Source organism: Rhinolophus hipposideros, assembly GCF_964194185.1.
Source record: "Rhinolophus hipposideros genome assembly, chromosome: 9".
In the NCBI taxonomy this organism is placed as follows: domain Eukaryota; kingdom Metazoa; phylum Chordata; class Mammalia; order Chiroptera; family Rhinolophidae; genus Rhinolophus; species Rhinolophus hipposideros.
In genome coordinates, this window is record NC_138055.1 from 8,958,236 (window position 1) to 8,978,211 (window position 19,976).

At 56.3% G+C, this 19,976-nt stretch overlaps 1 protein-coding gene across 3 annotated transcripts in view; it reads right to left on the minus strand.

Annotated features, from left to right (window-relative positions):
* MICALL1 (MICAL like 1) overlaps nucleotides 1–19,976 on the minus strand; it is a 34,040-nt gene that overhangs the window by 10,711 nt on the left and 3,353 nt on the right. For 2 of the 3 annotated variants that reach the window (XM_081059229.1, XM_081059228.1), the window contains exons 1-9: nucleotides 17,087–17,349; nucleotides 12,732–12,780; nucleotides 12,251–12,392; nucleotides 8,873–8,961; nucleotides 7,638–7,780; nucleotides 6,002–6,462; nucleotides 4,682–4,739; nucleotides 3,426–3,808; nucleotides 1,628–2,043 (exon numbers count right to left, since the gene is read on the minus strand). In XM_081059229.1, the coding sequence (XP_080915355.1) occupies nucleotides 1,628–2,043; nucleotides 3,426–3,808; nucleotides 4,682–4,739; nucleotides 6,002–6,462; nucleotides 7,638–7,780; nucleotides 8,873–8,961; nucleotides 12,251–12,392; nucleotides 12,732–12,780; nucleotides 17,087–17,232 (1,887 nt within the window). In that variant the 5' untranslated portion in view covers nucleotides 17,233–17,349. Of the gene's footprint in view, nucleotides 1–1,627; nucleotides 2,044–3,425; nucleotides 3,809–4,681; nucleotides 4,740–6,001; nucleotides 6,463–7,637; nucleotides 7,781–8,872; nucleotides 8,962–12,250; nucleotides 12,393–12,731; nucleotides 12,781–17,086; nucleotides 17,350–19,976 lie in introns of those variants that run through there. The other variant, XM_081059230.1, reaches the window with a different exon arrangement.

Below are 19,976 nucleotides of genomic sequence, written 5' to 3' on the forward strand. Positions count from 1 at the left end.
GAGGAGGGTAGCTCCCTCCCTGCCCAGGAAAGACCCCTCTCCACTGCTGCCCGCTTCCACGCACCCAGAGCCCTGCATCTTTCTGTCCCTTTGGGGTGAGCCCTGCCCAGCACAGCCGGGCAGCCCCAGCATTGGGACAGGGCTCTGCCTGCCACCTGAGCAATGCCTACATCTTCCAACCACTTTCATCACAGCCCCAAGGCATTCAGCTGGCACCAGATGGCACTCCACAGCCTCGGTGGGAGGCCTCACTTGAGGTTGTGGAGTGCTCCCTGGAGTGTTTCCCCAGCTTGCTCCCAGCAGCTGGGGAAGGCAGGAGGGAGCCCTGTTCACCTTCACTGCACCAGCCGCACAGAGGTAGTCTCAGGCCAGCAGTTGCTCTGAGCCAGGCCTGGCAGGGAGACGGGGTTTGGTTCCCACAGGGCAGCACCTGCCCAAGACCCCTGTCTCCTGCCCCCACTGCATCTGAGATTTCTCTCCTAATCTTGCGGTTAGGATGAGGTATGGGGATGCCCCAGAAGGAAGGCCACTTGGGGCTCTGCCCCCTCCTTCCACAATCGTACCCAGAGAGGCCCAGCAGGGCCAAACAGCCTGAAGCCCTAGTCCCTCAAGGGTTCTCAGCCTTTTCTCAGCCACACAACTCCTTCAAACCGACCTTCCACAGCAACCCCAGGGCAGGAAACAGGTATTTAAAGGGAGCTGCGTGAAGGGCGGAAGGGAGTATCCCACCACCCACCACCAAGGAACCTTGGGGCTTCTCAGAGCCAGCTGACGCCCAGAGAAGGGGGGAGCCCTTTTCAAGGTCTCACAGCAAGGGGGTGGCAGAGCTGGACAGGAGGCTATTGCCCGGGCAAAGAAAGGTTAAATGTCTGAAAGGCACACAGGTAGGGGCTGGACCAATAGCTTGGGCCCCTCCCCAGCCTTATCCTCTGTCAGGTAGGTCAGGTAGGTTGGTCACCCCATGGGAGCTGTCCTAACTCCATCCACTAGGACTGGATGAGTCTTGGGCTTTCAAAGAGCTGCAGAGTGTGGGGCGAAAGTGGACCATCAGAACCTTGTGGCCCAAAGGGGCTGTGGCTGCAATATAGGCCCCTTCAGGAACTGAATGTCCTGACCCCTGGTGAGCCCTGTCTTGGCGTGGGACTCAAGCAAGTGTGCAAAGAGCCCACAAAGGTCATCTGAAAAACAAGCTCCCTGGGAGGGTTGCCTCATGACCACTCCACCCCCAAGAGGAGATGGAGTACAGGGCAGTCCTGGGAGGGGGCCTCTAGCATAAATAGGGCCTCAGTGAATGGAAGGGTGGACAGAGGATAGGCAGATGGAGGGTGGCTGGGTGAATGGGTCCCAAATGGGCAAGTAAATAGGTGCCTGAATGCATCAATGCATGGAGGGCCAGGCAAGTGGACAGAACAGGTAGATGATGGGAGGTCTGGCCAATGGATGGAAGGATGGATAGATGGATCTGTGCCTCAGTGAATGGTGTAATGAATGAGTAGATGGACACTGCCAAGGTCAGTCAGGAAATCAAAGGCCAGCAAAGATAGAAGGCCCTGGACATCCCTGCCCTGAGACCAGACCCCCATCCACTAGACAGGACAGCAACGTTTAGCTAGGGTGAGGTACTCACCTTTACCTGGAGTTGTGGGGATGAGGTTCCAGGGGAAGGCACGGGGCTCTTGTCTCCAACCAACAAGAGAGGGATGGGGGCAGCTCCACTGCAGGGCTTAGCAGGCTGGGGACCAGAGCTGCCCCTCGTGTTGGGGGCAAGGCCAGGATTGGCTTGAGGTGTCCGGTCCACGCTGGGCTGCACCAGCTCCCCAGAGGACGACAAGGAGGAGTTGGCAGAGAGGCTGGCAGAGGTCCCAGGAGTGCCAGGGACATGGACAGCAGGCTCTGAGGAGCTCTTGGGCACAACTGGGGGCTCCAGCAGCTCTGCACTGGGGGTCTGGTTGGAGCCCTCGGATGACAGGCTCTCCACGCTGAGGGCTGGTGATGGGGTAGCCGTGGGTGGCTCCGAGTGTGAGAGGCGGGAGGCATGAAGAGCTGTACAAACAGATGAGAAAGTGGGCGCCACATGGTGGGGTACAGTCAGGGCTTCTGGTTTCACCTGACACGCTCCACTCTCAACAGAGCTGCAGGTGGCCTTGGAAACCCACGTCCTTCTGCGTCCAGAGGAAGCCAAGGCCCAGAGAACCCACCCCTCACTTCCTCACTCAGCATGGCTGCCACTTCTACCTCTCCTCCCACGTCTGATCTGACCCAAAGCCAAAATGAACTTAAAAGGCAAATCTGCCAGGGGAGGGGAGGACGCAGACAAAACCCGAGGCTGGCCTCTCCTGTGCCTGTGATCCAGAGCAGGGGTGGGAGGGAGGGCAGCAGTTGAGGGGAAGGGCGGGCGGACCTTGCAGTGGCCAGCTCTGGGCCAGGCACTGCCCTGCACCACTGTAATCCTCCTGCAGGTGATGGATACCATGTGCGAACGTATTGTCATGTGCATTTTCCAGATGAGAGAAGGCACTGGCCCCCAAAGGCTGGGGTGGAACCCAGCTGTATCTGAGTCAGAGCTCACCCCAGTGGCTGCACCCCGCACCCATCCACCACCTCCACTTGGCTGACTACTCTCAGCTAGAGGATCTCGGGCTCCAGCAGGGGCCAGGGCGGGGACCCCAGACCACCTGAGCACCTGCCTCTGATCATCTCGAACATGCCCTCAGCCCCACTGTGTAAGCAGCTCCCACTGAGGTCTTGGAGGCAGCTGGACCCCAGGCATGGTGGAAAATGACCAAGCCCAGGGCCTAAGAAGACTGCAAGACGGTGAGAGTGAAAAAACGCAACGTGTCTGGATGAGAAAGGGAGTGCTGGGTGGAGGGGTGCAAATGCCCCGGAGGTGGCCCACCACCACCATATTCCATGTGGGAAAACTGAGGACAGATACAGGGAAGAAAATGCTCAAAGTCACAAGGCCCGTGTCACACACAGAGCCAGGTCAGAGCCAGCAGTTGCCAGCAACTGGAGGAGAGTGACTAGATAGGCAGGATTCCATCTAACCGCTGCTGTGTGCTTTCTGTGGGTCCTAAGTACTTCACCAGCTAATGTATTTAATTCTCACAACAGACCTGTGAGGTGGGTTACAAAGGGTTAAGCATCTGCAGTCTAGAGCCTAGGTGCAAATCCTGCCTCCATGCTGTGAGTCGTTGAGTCAAATCACTTACCCTCTCTGTGCCTCGGTTTCCTCACCTGCAATGAGGGTATGACACCTACCTCACAGGTTAGCTCCAGGATCAAATGAGAAGATACATGTGAAACACGCGGCACCTGGCCTAAAGGGGGTCCCGCCGCATCACACCCCCTTCCTGGCTGGGCTGACCCAGGAGCCCGACCCCCGAGTTCCGACTATCCGCAGAGCCCCCAGGGATGGCACTCACCGAGCGGGGATGCGCTGGGTGCTCGGGGGGCAGGACGCTTCTTTGTCTTGGGGCTGCTGGTCGGGGTGATGCCGTACCAGGGGTGCAAGGACTTGGGTGTGGACTCCAAGGGGGCCTGAGCAGCGCCAGGGGCCAGGCTGGGTGCAGCGGGCGGCTCCTCCTCCTCCTCCTCCTCCTCCTCAAAGGGGTTGTAGGGCTGGGGCTCTAGGCCAGCCACCGCCAGGCTCCTCGGGGCCACCTCCTCCATGCCTCCATTCTCTACCTGCCTGCTGTCCTGGCTTGGAGGCCCAGGGCTGCTGCTTGGGGGAAGGGGAGCTGGCTTCTTCTTTGGCTCTGCCTGTACCAGAGTGATCCATGGGGGATCCTTCCTGGGGGCTGGCGTCCTGGAGGGCAGCAGGAAGAAGCAGAAACCATTAGGAGGTGGGGGGGGGGCAGCGTCCTTCTTACTCTGAACAGTTCTGAGTCCATGTCAAAGGGGATGGATGAGAAACTGCACCTTTCTCCTCTCCCACCCCAAAATCAGCGGGGCCAGCCTGGGCCCAAGGCTGAAATGGACTATTAGAGTCACATCCCAACTGGGCCCCTTGAGACCCAGAGAGGGTCAACTTTCATGTCACACAGCCTCCGTTAGCCCCAACGAGGAAAGGAGCCACAAGGGGCTCCCTGGGTGATACTGAGAAAGTCACCTGACCTCCCTGCCTCAGTCTCCCACCCATGAAATGCGGACAATAATCCTCACCTCAGAAGATCAATGTAAGGGTCCAGTGGGCACAGCACCTGGCATACAGCAAGTGCTCACTAGTGTTAACTATGGTTATGGCTGTCGCCCACCTCTCTCCCTCACGGACCACACAGGGGAAGGAAGCAGAGCTCCAAAGGATAGCTGGAAATAGATATCCTCGCCTGGGACACACGGTCCCAGGGTGGAATACCTGAGCCAGGTATATGGCTGAGCTTCTCTGAGCCTTCTAGACCTGGCTGCTAATTCTCACAACTCTATGAGCCAGGCCTCGGACTCCCATGTTACAGAGGCAGCAGGGGCTTGGGGAACTGAAGGGACTCCAGAGGCGGCTGTCTCCACCAGGCACTGCTGCCCACAGGGGAGGGGCTCCCAGGGGATGTGGGCACAGCACTCCTGCCCCAGCCAGAGGTGAGCCCTGCCCATTCTCAGAAGGGCGTGGGGTGGGTCACATGCCCGCAGGAAGCCTTGTCCCCCAGGGCACCCCCATGCCCACCGCCTCTCAGGGCCAGCATACCTCTCTGACAGCTTGGGCGTCCCTCTCGGCTTGGGGACGGGGGTTTCGTGCAACTTTCCTAAATGGGAAAGGAGAGTAAGATAGGCCTTCATAGACAGACAGCTGTGGGCTGGACAGCAGAGTGGGGCACCCAGAGAGCCAGCCAGAGTGCCTGCCACACCGAGGTGTGCCCTTCCTTCCCACTTGGCAGGCCATGGACTCCAGATGGCCGTGGCAACTCACCTGTACACCTGCACCTCCCCGGCCCAGCGCTCAGGAAGATTAGATAAGCACCAAAGGTGACAGGTAGAGAAAGGTAAAGGGGCAAGGCCAGGACACCTGAGACCCCATTTGCAGTTCAGTTGAGAAGAGGGAACCCAAGTACCCCTCAGACACTTCCCCAAACAGAAACATTGTCTCAACTCAGCCCCAGCGTTATCTCCTCCTAGAAGCCTCCCAACATCCAAATGTTCCTGAATTTCATAACAACCTCTGCTTCCCCCATGTTAACAGACTTCCATATTCTACAGAAATCCCTGTCTCTGCCTGCCTCCCCCTGGAGACTGGCAGCACCTCAAAGCACAGATAGGTCTAAACAATGTCAGGGCGGGACTCAGAGCACACCTCCATGAGTGCAGAACAGAACTGAACAGGCGGAGGAGTCTCTCTCCCTCAAGTCCCCACGGTCTTTCCTAACCTACCTGTCCTCCCTGACCAAATGGTAAGGGCTACCCAGTACATCTTGGGTTACAAGGAACTTTGTTTCCATGAGCTCATGGAAGCTCAGAAAGCTCATTTGGGAAGGTTCTGTGCTGAGGAGGTGGAACGGGGTACCCACTGCAGTTCAGACTGGCCGGAAGAGAGCTCCCAGGGGCCCACCTGACCCGGGACACACCCTCTCCTGTCCTGACCCCAGCCTGAGCTCACCCCTGCCAGACATCCAGACACAGACCAGCACATGGGCTGGGCATGGGAGGGGAGGTCACCTGGGATATTCAATCAGACTGCCAGGACACACAGTGCCAGAGACAGTCGGGACACGGGCACACACCGTGTGCACCCGTAACATAGCCTGAAACTGAAGCACACGAGACACGCAGCCTGGGGCACGACCTTGTCTGTTTTGTTTGAGCTGCACCCCCCGCATGGAGAACATAGCCCAGCATAGAGGCCTCAGCACTATCTGTCGCATGAACTAACCATCTCAGAAACAGCGTCAGCCCCCCTACGAGGCTCACACAGACATAGAGCGTGGCCCCATGAATACTCTCAGTGCACACGTGCATGCAAACACCAGACACTCCACAGCGGGTTCCTGGCCCCAGCTGGAGCCTTGCTCACCATTCACCAGGCCGCTGCTGCCACCCTGCTCCACCAAGTTCTCAGGCTGCAGACTGGACCGGGGCCGGGGTGTGGGGGGTGTCAGGGCTGTGCTCTCGGAGGCCTTCCTGGGGGCAGGCGTGGGGCGACCGGCCGGGGGGCTGGCCAGCTCCTGTGGTTTGCCCGGAACCCGGGGCTTGGTGGGAATCTGGGGCCGGGCCTCGGGGCTGGCCTTGGGCGCGTCCACCTCAGCGCCAGCAGCCGCACTAGGGCCGGGGCCGCCTCCCTCCACATCTTTGGCTTCTTCTGCTGCTTCTTCTGCTTCTTCGTGCTGTGGCTTCGGCTGCGGGGCGGACCAGGGCTTGGCCCCCGACCGCCCCCCTGGGCCCAGCCGGGCGCACTGCTCTGCACACACGAACGTGCCCTCCTCGGGCCCCCTCCTGTAAGCCCCAGGGATCAGGGTGCTGGAGCACTGTCGACACCTGGCAGGGAGAACAGGGGCAGGGTGTTCAACTTGGCCAGGCTGGCTACCGAGCCTCCAGCAGCCAAAGCTGTTCCCTCCCTTCTCTCCTGCCCAACGCCAGCCTGGATCCTGTCTCAATACCCGGGACTTCCCAGAGGAAAAGGAAAATGATAACTGTCAGGATCACTGCAGAACAATACAACCCTGTGAAATCAGCAACACAATTGTGAAACATGCCTTCAGTTTGTGCTGCAAGAGGAAGCAAAGGTTTCCCCCTCCAAGAGGTACCATCCAGCGTGCAGGCCGCCACTCACTAGCAGCTCAGGAAATCAGTTCCGTGGTTTGCAACCAACCAGGGTTTTTTGTTTTGTTTTGTTTTTTCATGGAAGAGAATGAAATGAAATCGAATAAAAGAAAATGTCAGTGTGTATCCCCCTTGTCTGATGAAACTCGAATTCCAGTTGTGCATCTATTTCTACAAGTTCTATTTCCGGTATGTTTACAGCTGGCCAGATGTGACCGTGTTGGTGTAACGGTTCCCCTCCTGGAGATTTTTCCCCGACGACACCTCAGTTCTGCAGTCAAGTCCCCTGGTTCCAGGTCCAGCCACCGCGTGCACGCACGTACGTGAGGGGGCACGCATGCGCACACACACACTAAACCACAGTCAAGTGCACGTGGCAACTCTCAGTCACCAGGTCCCCTTGACGCTTCAATTTTCTTTTCTGATTTCTTTTTGTAACGTATAAAATGTTTTCACACATTTTATAAGTTATTTGTATTTTCCTTACCTCTTACTCCATTTTCTTTGAACCTGGCTTCTCCTGAGAGCCACACACAGAAAGCAAGCTGTTATTGTGGGGTTTTTTTTTAAATCATTTTTTCCCCAGTGGCTTTTAAAGCATATGGTGCTCCTTAAGCACCACTGGGTAGTTTGCCTCGAAGAGCGCTGGTACTGGAGACAGAACCCCTGAGCTCCAGCCCCATTTCTGACTCTCGTTATGTGACTGAGCAAGTCTCTTGCCCTCACTAGGCCTTCGTTTGCCCCTCAGTAAAATGGGGATAAGCAGGATGCTCTGACCCGAAGAGCCTGCCCAGGTGCCTAGCACACTGGTGCTGAATCCATGGACGCTCCTTCCCTGGTATTGGGGTGCTGGGGTGAGGCTCCTGCCCCCAGGCTCCCCAGCCACTCACCGGAAGCAGTGCCTGTGGTACAGCTTGCCCTCGGCCAGGTAACGTTGCACCAGGTGCACGTGCTGCCCGCAGGCCGCACACGTGCTGCTGGGGGTCCGGTGGGCGCCCTGCTCCAACTGGTGGCCGGAAGAGAGCTCCTCACCCTGCAAGGGCGAGCAGATTGGGGGTGGAGGCGTGGTCACCAGCCATCCTGTCCCCCCCGCAATGGCTCCGGGGCCCCAAGTGCACAGAGCTTCCCAGTGCTAACGTACTTCATCAGAGCCCTGGAGGGGCAGAGGGCGGGGGAGTGCCCCAGTCTCACAGATGAGGAAGCTAAAACCCAGAGAGGGTGAAGGACTTGCTTAAGGGCACTGAATCAGTATGGAAACAGGAAAAGTCCTGCCTTTCAGTCTCTGAGGACTTGCCCACCAGAAAGGCAGCCCCTGGCTGAATAAACCCTTCCCCTAGGCTGCTCTTGCCCCTCTCCTGTCCCTGCAAGTTGGGCCCCAACGGGTGACTGTCCTCTCAGGCCCACCTCATCTGCCTTCTCTGCCTCCCCTCCTAAAGCCCCAGCAGGTTTAAATCCCAGGTTCTCTATTTCTAAGCACTGTGACCTTGAGCAAGCTGCTGGCATCTCCGGCCTTGGGTTCCCACCTGCAAATTGGCATCCAATACCCCTGCCTGTATCCGCCCCGCGCACACTCACTGGGTACCCACCCGAGGCTGAGCACCCTGTCCCTCAAGGAGCAGATGGAAGCAGGCAGGAGAGTCTTGCACACTGTGAAGTGCTGGGGTCACCCCTCTGAGCACCGGGAGCAGGGGACTGGCAGTGTGCCCCCCCCCCTTCCTAGCTGAGAGACCTTCAACAAATGGCCAAGCCTGTCTGAGCCTCAGTTTTCTCATCTGTGTATCAGGACACATCACATCGACCTCCTAGGGTTGCTGAGAGAATTAAACAATCTCCTGGGAAGTGAAAATCTCTGTCTCCACAGGAATCAAGGGGAGTATTTGCCACATTACCGGTGTAAATCCTGTCAGTCCCAGGATGGCAAAGTCAGCACTGTGGACTGCTGTATGCCCCAGTCCCAGGCCTGGCATCTCCTGATCCTGCCCCCTGCCCTGGCCTGTAAGACTCTACTCCCAAAACCAATGGGAAAAAGACCGAACGCCTTCTGAACACCGCATTGGCAGCTGGCCCCCCAAACAGGCACCCTCTCTACCCCTACCCCACACGCCCACACCAGGTGTCTGCCTACCTGTGCCCTATCTCCTGGTTCCACTGGAGTAGATGCTTTGGATGGTGGGGAGGAAGGTACCAGGCCCTTTCTGGATGATGAGACACCAGCTGCCAAGAGACAGGAACAAGACCCTGAGGCAAGTGGAGACCCCAGAGTCCCAAGAGACCCCAACCTAGCCTAAGATTTGAGCTCTGCAGCCATCCCCTTTGGTGGCTGCAGAACGCAGTGGGACCAGAGCAGTTTCCTGCTTCACACAGGCCAGGGGACGCCTCCACTTCCACACTAAATGCTGAGCCCAAGCTACTTACCCTCGCTGAGCCTCTGTAAAGTGACTCCGACTGCACAGAGCAGCATGAACAATATGGCGACAGTACAGTCACAGAATTAACAGTGCCCAGTATGTGGCAGGACAGGTAGCTTCCTTCCCACCAGGGTAAGGGGTTGAAGAGAAGGAAAAGAAAGCAGCCACACGGTGCTGACCTGAAGGTCCAGGAAAACGGGCTGGCTCCCGGGGACCAACAAGGAGCCTGCGCCCTGCCTATGCCCAGGCAGGCAGCTGTGGCCCAGCACCCGGCCTGCATCCCTCTCACCAGAAGGAACCACCCATCCCACCTCACCGGCCTCCTCCCACACTCCTTCATTACTTCAGCAAATATTCACTGAGTGCCTACTCTGTACCCAGTGAGTACAGGAGACCCCCTAATTCAGAGTACTGTATCCCAAAACATGTCCATTTTTACTGTATGATCATTTCAAAAATAAAACCCAAGTTCCTTACAGTGGTCTAAAACAGTGTTGACCAAACTTCAGGTCACAATCCATGAATGGACCCTGAAATAAATTTGGTGGGTTGCAAATAGCACATTTAAAAAATGGAACACAATAGAAAGTACCTGCGTGCATCACATGTTGTAAGGGGAAGAATCGTTTCCTGAAACTTCTTTCAGTTACCTACGTGTGCATGATCTTAGGTTATGATGGGAAATGTATTTCTCACCATGAGTCATAGTCAAAAATTTTGGAAACCCAGCAGTTTAATCAAGTCCCAGTCCCTACAGCGCCCCCCCACACCCCCATCCTGATGGCCTCCTTCCCCCTCACCCCCTGAAGCACACAGGCCCCTGCTGCCCCGTTGCCTGGAAAATTCCTTCCCAGACCTTCACGTGGCCTCCTTCTTCTTGTTCAAAGCTTAGCTCAAATGTCACCTCCTCAGAGAGGCCCTCCCTAAAGTAGAGGCCATCTAAAGTAGTCACTTCCTCCTCCCATTCCTTTTCATCCCATTGCTTTATTTTGTTTCCTTATTGGAATTTCCTGAAATTATATTACTTATTACTTTGTTCTCTCTCCCCCACCCATTAGACTGCAAGCTCTGTGAGTCTACCTGATTCTCAGCTCTCTCCCTAGCACAGTGCCTGGCACATAGTACGGGCTCAATAAATATTTGTTAAATGAGTAAGTACCAGGTGCTGGCGCTTCATAGCTGTGAACTAGACAGAGACAGTTTGCAGGGGAAGAGAAAGGAGGAATCAAGATACTACGACCAGAGTCCTTATGTGTTCACCACGGGGCAGGGTGCTACAAGAGAACCTGGAGTATAGCAGGGTCGGCTGGTTGGAGGAGGCAAAATGTGATTAGAGGATGAGTAAGAAAGAAAGTTGGGGAGGCAGCCAGGTGGCTCAGTTGGTTAGAGCATAGTGCTCATAACACCAATGTCGCCGGTTCGATTCCCACATGGGCCAGTGGGCTCTCAACCACAAGGTTGCCGGTGCAACTCCTCGAGTCCCGCAAGGGATGGTGGGCTCCGCCCTCTGCAACTAGGATTGAACACGGCACCCTGAGCTGAGCTGCCTCCGGGATGGCTCAGTTGGTTGGAGTGTGGGCTCTCAACCACAAGGTTGCCAGTTCAATTCCTCAAATCCCACAAGGGATGGTGGGCAGCGCCCCCTGCAACTAAGATTGAACACGGCACCTTACCGGATGGCTCGGTTGGAGCGCGTCCTCTCAACCACAAGGTTGTCGGTTCGACTCCCGCAAGGGATTGTGGGCTGTGCTCCCTGCAACTAGAAAATGGCAACTGGACTTGGAACTGAGCTGCGCCCTCCACAGCTAAGACTGAAAGGACAACAACTTAAAGCTGAGCTGCGCCCTCCACAACTAAAATTGAAAGGACAACAACTTGACTTGGAAAAAAGTCCTGGAAGTCCACACTGTTGCCCAATAAAGTCCTGTTCCCTTTCCCCAATTAAAAAACAAAAGTGACGATATAAAGTGGTGTGACATAGACTTTATAAAATACATGTTATTTGTTTAAGTATACTATTAATCCCTAGTGTTATCTCAGGGTGGAGGGGAGGTTATTTTAATTTTTACGCCCTTTTCTGTGTTCCAAATTGTGCACAGTAAACATGTTTTACTTTCATTTTTTAATTTTTTAAAGGAGGGCGCAGCTCACAATGGCCCACGTGGGGATTGAACTACCAACCTCGGAGTTATTAGCACCACGCTCTAACCAACTGAGCTAACCGGCCACTCCATACATGTGTTACTTTTAAAAAGGGAAAAAAATCTGACTTCATAGATCACTGTTTTTAAGAGATGGGCTAGGATTGTCACCGGGAGTCAGAGGCAGTAGGCAGGACTGAGATGAGGCGGGGAGTGGAAGGGGCCAAGGCGCCACCCTCTCAGGACCCGTGGACAGCAATAAGCACAGGACTCAGGCCACCTGGATTCTCCAACCCTGCCTTTCTGCTCTCTTGCTGCGTAACCTTGAGCTCCTTGCTTCCCCTCTCTGGGCCCACTTCTCTGCAGGAGAGGCCCATTGCTGCCAGGAGATTCCTCATGGGGATTCTCCAGGCAGGGGGCTCTGTAACCGCCCAGTGACCTGACTCAGAGCAGAGAAGTGTCCTGGTGCTCCTCTACCCTCCTACCCACCGCCCCCACCTCCTCAGCCTCTTAGTTCTTAGGCCTTGAAGGTCACTTCTGGGGCAGACACAGCCCAACATCCCCACAGGGCCGCTTCCCCACTGAAGGAAAAGCCTCAGGGAAGTGTCTGCAAACAGGAAGTGAGGGTGGGTGCAGAAAGATGAACTCACAGACAGCAGTCTGCTTTGTCTCCTTGCATGCACATTATTTTGCTCAGTTGTGGGTTTCCGTGTTTGTTGTCTGTCTCCCCAACAAGAGTGTGAGCTCCAGGAGGGCTGCATTTCATTCACAGCTATACCCCCAGCACAGTGCTGTTTAACTCAATAAACAGCATTTCAAGGAGTGAATGAATGATCCAGTGAATGAACGATAAGCTGCCTCCCCAGCCGCCTATTTGCAGGTCAGAAAACTATGACACACATCCCCAGATCTGCCCCCACGGCCAGTCTCCCTGAAGGACTGTCCCCATCTCACCTTGGCCAGGGCTGGCGAAGTGGTTGTAATACTGGGACACGTAGGTCATGATGCTGAGGCAGTCGGGGACACTCATAGAGACCATGTCACTGGGGTCCAGGAGAGCAGGGATCCCCAGCTCCTTCTCAGCCACTTCAAAGGCCTGGGATGGGGACAGAAGCAGCCACAGCAGGAAGAAGACGAGAGGCACGGTTAGTGGGCGCCTCTCAGCTGAGGTCCAGCTTCCCTCAGTGGGATCCGGGGACCAGGACAGGGGACCTCAGCTCTGGCCTCACATGATGACCTGGAGGTCTGGTGCTCCAGGCACAAGTGGGCCAGAGGGAAGCAGGGGACCGGGGAGAGGAGCAACCAGGCCCGAGTGCAAGGCAGCTCCTCTGGGCGCTGGTCCAGGAGCCCCTCCACACAGCCCCTGCCCTGCAAGACCCCTGCCCACCCCCATCCCCCCTCACACAGCCTCTTGGGCTGCCGTCTGGGGACTTACCAAACGGTTATTCTCGAAGACATTGTCCTTGGAAAGTGACTCAAAATCTCTAGAAGAGGCAAAAGGGAAGAGAAACATTGAGGAGGTGACTGGGCAAGGGTGTGAGTCTAGAAGGAGCTGGGTGGAGGTGACCTCATCCCAGGGGGAGGGGTCTGTGGACTGTCTGGGAAGAAACTGAGGCAACAAGCACATGCTCATAGAGCCAGGGCAGCCTTGTGGGGGCACAGGATGAGCTCATGGCACCCAGAGGCATCTAAGCAAACTGCAAATCGCTCACAACCAGTAGGGCTCAACTTCAAGCTTTCAAGTTGAAGATCCCTTCCCTCATTTCGAGTTCTGGACATCCTTCCCCAGGATGCCATGTCCTGAGTCAGCGACAAAGACAAAACTAAGACCAGGACGAATGCTTGTAATAAAAGGGACATCCATGGATTGCAGACCTCACGCGGCACTGTGCTGAACTCCTGTCTTGAAATAATTTCCAGCTCTATCTGGCAGGTATTTATTTACCCCAAGTTACAGATAAGGACACTAAGGCCCAGAGAAGGGAAAGCAGCCAGCCCTGAGAATCCACATTCCTGGTCCTTTCACCGCGTGTCACAAACCTGGAGAAGTCACAGCAACATGCTGAATTCCAACCTGGCCCGAATCAGGTTTTTTAATGGGGCCAGGAATAGAACAAGTTTGAACAAGACTGGAAATCGTACATACTCCAGAGCTGCTGGATGGCTGGCCAACCCTGCTAGGTCACCCCTGGGGGCACCTTCTCTTGGGGAAACAGGGGTTTCCCAGTTTCTAAGCTAGGACAGGTGAGAGGCAGCAGGGCCTTCCTGGGAGACCCTGGGAGAGGACAGCTGGCCATCCTGCTGGCTTTATTTATCCCTGTCACCCCTCCCTGCTCCAGGCTGCTGGAGTGGCAGAAACTGGGACAGGCAGCCATGCTGGGCAGCCTCCTGGGTGCACCCGCCCAAAGCCTTGCCCTTGTATGGCTGAAAACTGCAGCCTGACTGCCCAAGGAAGTGGGGCCCAACGCTGGGGCAGGCAGCACGTCCCCTGAGGTCTGGGTCCCAGGTCCTGCTCTTCCAGGCTGGGCTGTATGACCTTGGCCATGTAGCAAGCAGTCCTTGAGGCCTTCATTTTCCCATCTGCAAATTGGTGAAGGCTCGAGTACCGACAGCCGGGCTTGTGGGCAGGACTGGTGGAGTCCAGGATTGGTAAAGGGCAGGCCCCACAGATGTGAGAGAGCAGGCAGGCATGCCCTCCTCCCCGTGCCCTGCCCCCTAGCTTCTCCAGACAGAATCCAGGTATAGTGAGTGGAGGCCAAGGCAGGAAAGGGTGGCGTGAGCACCCTGGAAGGAAGTGCCCCAGGCTGGGGAGAGGGGAGGTGACAGTGTATGAGCTTCAGCACCCTCTTGCCACCTCTGGCCAGGCTGCTTCCATCTCCCCTCAGCGGGGTCACTAACTCCCCTTCTTTGTCACCGCTTAAGACCCTCAGGGAGCTATTTAACCTCTCTAACCATCAGCCTCCTGGTCTGTGAACGCTGTGAACAGGGTGAGGGGACCCCAGCCTAAGCCCCCGACAAAGGCTTGTTCCCAGTCCAAATGACACAAAGCAACCTGGCCGTTTATTTCAGTCTCCCCAACAGTGTTTCCTCAAGGCTGGGGTCACATTTTGTTCACCTTGTGCCCCTAACACCCTGCATAGTTCTTGGTACTTGGTAGATGTTCATACATGTTTTTTGAATGAAGAAATGCTGGAAGCAGTGTGAAAATTATACAGGCTCCCGAGATACTACAATTCTTCCTCCATCCTTTTCCCCCACCCCCATCTCTGTCTCTAATCCACATCTGGGCTTTAGTAACACAGATTTTTCTGAGTTTTCAAAGGCTCGGGAAGTTCTATTTGGTTCTGCAGGAGATGAAGGGCACAAAAATGAAACCCACATGGTGTCTGCCCTCCACGGAGCTTAAAGACGCCTGGAGTGGGGGAAGCAGGCAGTGAACCAGCCCCTTTACCACGCAGCACAGCCACACCCCCAGCAGAGCCAGGGCCCACAGCGCCAGGAGCTTGAACCACTTCAGAAAATGATTCTTGCCCCACCCCTACGCTCATGGAAAGCCACTCTATCCATCACTGAGGTCCTCTCTATGCCGTATGTGGCACACGGGCCTCAGTTTTTGTCCTGGGTGGCAGGACAAAAGGACCGTCTTGGGGGACAACGGGCTGGCAGCCCTGGCGCTGGTGATTCTGGATCTTCTCAGGAGGGGAGTCGCCCTCCATTCTAAACCAACTTGAGCCACAGCCCTCCCCTTCTTAAAACCCACATGGCTCCGCACGGCGCCATTCACCCTCCTTAGCCAGCAAGAGGCGGGAAGCACTCTGGCCCAGCTTCTGCTCCGGGCCCTCCCTGCCTTGTGCCATGGGCTCCAGCAGTGCTACCTGTGGCTCTGCTCAGGTGTTCCCTCTGCCCCAACGCCCTGACCTGGCTCCTGGTATCTCCTTGAAGACTACATGACATCTGGGAGGCCTTCCCAGCCCAGCCCTCTGATACAGCACTTCCCACGTGGAATTATCATCCCCTGCTTTTACATCTGTGACTCCATAGGCTGTGGGAGACCGTGTGGGGTTTGTCTCTTTGTTGGCACAGTGCCCAGCACAGAGCAGTAACTCTGTAAATACTTGTTGAATAAATGAAAGAATAAGATACCACCATCCCCCTACTGTCTAATTATACTACTTATAATAACTCATGTTAATTGAATGCTCATTACCTGATTGAATCCTCACGGCACTCCTGTGAGGTCAGTCTTATTATCAACCCCACTTTACAGATGAGGAAACTGATGCCTGGAGGGATTTACCCAAGGCCGCCAACCTGGGACATGGAGGGGCTGAATGCAAACCAAAGCAGCCTGAGCTTTGATGCTGGCAGGCTCAGGCCCAACACACAGCCTTGCTTGATACCCAAGTTTCTTCACACACTGGCCATGTCCTCCTGCCTCACCGCCTGCCCCTCCAGCAAAAACAAGCCTCCACTCCAATCAGGGCGCCCTTCTCCGTCCAAGTCCCTAGTGCAGTGTCCCATGCCACCCAGCCGGCAGTGCCCACCTACATCTCCACCTCATCTGGTTTACTTCTGTATCCACACCCCCCAAAACACTCTCCTCCAGGGCCCAACACAGGGCCCACCGCACCACCCACAGACACTGTGCCACACAATACACAGTAAGACAGTGCACGTGCCATCGAATCTTTGAAGCAATCCTTTCCTTTCTTTCCTCCTTACTCAAAGCCCTCCCAGGAGGCAACCTCGGGGAGAGTAGGTCTGGAAGTGTAACAGACAGAGACTCCAGGACCTGCCAGGCTCGGGGCACCCTTGGTGGGGGGACTGTAGGCAAGAGAGGCAAGAACCATGACTCTTGTTCCCAAATTGAACATTCTGATAGGAAGCAAAAAGAACGACTGGCACCAGATAAACTTTCACTTAGTGTTTCATGAATGAATGAATGAATGAATGGAAGAGGTGCCAGGGCCCAAGGCATAGGGAGCTGATAGAAGCCCTAAGTCAACTTCAACTGCTCTGGAGATCTGAATAAATTTTCCCATGAGAACCTCACTGGACAGCTGGGGGCAAGAAGGGGGCATTTCATACCCTGGAGCAGCCCATTGATGGCTATCAATAGAACACATTGTGAGTCTTCACTTGGCCTTCCTGCCCCACTGAAGATGGCAGGGCCACTGGGCACACACCTGATCTCTGTCCTAATTGTGTGTGTGTGGGGGGGGGGGACATCCATTCATCCAACCACTGTTAACCTAGGGTGCCAGGCACTGTACTAGTGCCCTAGAGACAAGACCGCATGGGGGAATCAGAGAAACAAGGTTCACTGCACTCAGAGCAAGGGGGGCTCCCACAGAGGGAACAGGCCTCAACGCCTCACCGAGAGTGGGGTGCTCAGTGTGACTGTTTGAGAGGAGTTTAGTGTAGGCCCAGGGTTCCCCCAAGGAAGGTTCGGTGCCCCTTCAAAGAGTCAAGGCCTTGGGGACTGTGTCCCTTTGGCGAAAATCAATGCCCTGTGGGCGGGGCCACCCCCTCCCACCCCTGCCGCGGAGGGACCAGCACGCGGTGGTGGGTTCTGAGTTCCAGAAGGCGGGGTCACAGAGGCCTGGTGGAGGAGGGGGGTCTCAGTGACCCTCAAGGCGTTCAGGGCCGGGCGGTAGGGTCGGCGTCTCGGTCTCCGGGGGGCGGCGCCTGCCACCGCCCGGGCCCCGCGTCACTGAGGGGGGCGGGGGTCCCCGGCCCAGGCCCCGCCGCCCTGCGCCCCGACCTCCCGCCCGCCCTCCCGGCACTCACAGCAGGTCCGGCCGGTGCCGGTGCAGGATGGCGCAGAAGGCCAGGCCGTCCCGGAAGGAGCTGCTCAGGTCGCGGATCTCCACGCCGCGGTAGCCCTCGCACTGGCGGCGGCACCAGGCCAGCAACGCACCCCGCGGCCCCGCCATGAGCTTCGCGGGGCTCGGCCCGGCTCCGGGTGCCGCCGGGATCAGGCTTCACCCTCTGGCCCGCCACGGGCGGCTCCGGCGCGGCCCTGCTCTGCGCGGCTCCGAGCTCCGGGCGCCGACCGGCTGGCAAAGGGCGGGGAGGAGGCGGGGCCGCGGCCTCGGTGTCCTAGGCTCGGGCTCCGGCGCGGGGTCCCGGCTCGGCCGACTGCTCCCCGCCCGGACCTGCCCGGACCTGCCCGGCCGGCCGCCGCCTACTCACTGCCGCCGGCTCCGCTTGCAGTGAGCCGGCCGCGGGCGCCGGCGTCCCGCTGGCCTCGGTCCCCGCCCGCCGCCGCCGGGGAGCGGGGAGGGGGCGGCGGCCTGCCGCCCCACCCAGCGATGGCTCCGCCCCCAGACGCAGACCCCCCCCCACACACACACACACAGGCCCCGACACCCCACCCCCCCTCTCCTGGACGATCCCCAGTCTCCCGTTCCCCACGGTGACCTCTCAAAGAACTCTGGGACAGCCCTGAACCCCTACCCACCGCAAACTAGCCCGTTCCCACGATGACTTCCTCCACTCCGCACCTGCACCAGGCTGCCCACCGGGAACTCCTCTTCCTCCCATCCAGAATCCTTCCCAGTCTTTGGCGTGAGAACCTGCAAATCCCCCACCCACCTCCCCTGGCCTGAAACTTTGTGGAGGCATTCCCCCCACCTCAGGAGGTTCCCCTGCAGACCCCAAAGCACCCACAGATGGTCACCAGCTCCCTCACCCCATCTCATCACTCCAAAACATCCCTAACCTCCAGGTAATTTTGTCTCCCTCCATAGCCTGCCAGGGAGACTCCATGTTCCCCACACCACCATCAGTCCAGGTGGCCACCCAGGGGTGTATTGAGCCTGACCACCTGACCTACAGAGTTCTCCTGCCCTGCCCTGTAGGCCCACTCCCCACTGGGGCCCCTCTCCTGCCATGATTAGGGTGATTGTGGGTTGGGCTCCTATGGGGAGGGACCATGGGAAGCAGGCCTTTGTCTGGCAGGGCATTGGGTGTCTGACCTGGAAACTTCCCAGCATCATTCTCCACTTGCTTCCCCTTAAAGTTTTGGGTAAGCAACCCCTCCCCAGAGGCCTCTCCTCTTCCAGAAGATGTATCAGCCTTCCACAGGGCTGGCTGTCAGCTGCTTTGGCGGTAATGTCACTGACCAGTGCAATAGTTAGCTGGGATAGGTCTCTGGCTCCATCCCCCAAGGGAAGGAGCAGGATCTTAGTCATCTGTCACCCCTAGCACTGTCACCCCTACATTGACATAGGCTCCCATCCTGGCTTTCCCCACTCGCCCAAACATGTAATCTTGAGCTGACCTGAACCTCAGTTTCTACATCTTAAAAATGGGGGTAATTTCTTCTTTACAAGATGGCTGAGAGAATTAAGATATAATGTCCCTGATCCTTTAGCCGTCACTCATAAATGCTAATTATTGATACCTGATGCCCAGTACATTTGTGGTAAAATGGATTGAGACCATTTCGTACCCAGCTTGTCACTTGGGCTTTTTTGAGGACATGATCAAGGAGAGAGGCCGACTTGGAGAATCCCACGTCCTCAAAGTCCCATTGAGTCCCATGCCAGGATACAATGACCCAGGGAAGGGGATCCCGGCCTTGTGAACCCAAGCCTGCCTAACACCCTGCTCTGAGGCTGGAAGCCCACCGCCTAGGCCCAGAAGGTAGACTGTCCGGCGACCTAGACAGGGGCTGTGATGGGCCAGGATGCCTGGCCAGCCCTCTTGGCCCCTCACCAGCCTGCGCTGCCACCGCCCACTTTCCCTGTCCTCTATGGGAAAGCACCTCCAGGAAAGGAAGTTTCCAGGCACGCTCATTAAATCAGGGGCCTGGTCTCAGGACCCTGATATCAGCACCCACCTTGGCCTTCAAAGTCCACCAGGATTCTCATTAAAACCCAGGAGGTATTATATTCCTGTCCCTGTCCTCACCAGCCTAAGGGGCTCCCTTCAGGTCCCTGAAGATGGCTCCAGATCTGACTTGATCCCTGTTGCTATAATAATAGCTTACATGGCACAGCCCTCTGGGCCCCTATTAGCCATTTCTGTGTTTTATAAACTCATTTCTGAGTCAGCTCATCATGATAGGAAATAAGGGCCTGTGTGACCACAGGCCAGACAACTCACCCCTGTGAGCCCCAATTTCCTACCCTGTAAAATCTAGATGATAATCTTTGTTTTGCCTATGTTCCAGGGTTGTGGGTAATCAGGTAAGATAATGGATGGAAAAATGCTGTGCAGACTGTAAATCCAGGTTCAGGTAGGAGGTGGGACTGTGTTTACAGGTGAGGTCAGAAGCCACAGACGGCCAGGTGAGTCACTGGTCCAAAACCATGTCATAATTTCAGGATTAGGATAGAGGGCTTTGGGCCCTTCATTCAGTGCTTTATTTTGTTTAACTGTCGATTTAGAAGTGAATGCATTGTCCTTATCAAACATTTAAAAATAAAGTAAACCTAAAGTTCCTACTTGACTGTCTTTTCTCAACCCCCATCTCCTCCTAAGTGGCAGCCCCCATTGTCAGCTTGAAACTTAGCCTTCCAGACCTTGTGCAAGCATTTACATTCACAGATCCAACAAATACTGAACACCTGCTCCCCATCTGGGGAGCTCCAAGGGAGACAGGGTGAAGGAGACAGGGTTCCTGCCCTCATGAAACATTCTAGCTGGGAAGATGGGCAGGGAACAAAAAAAT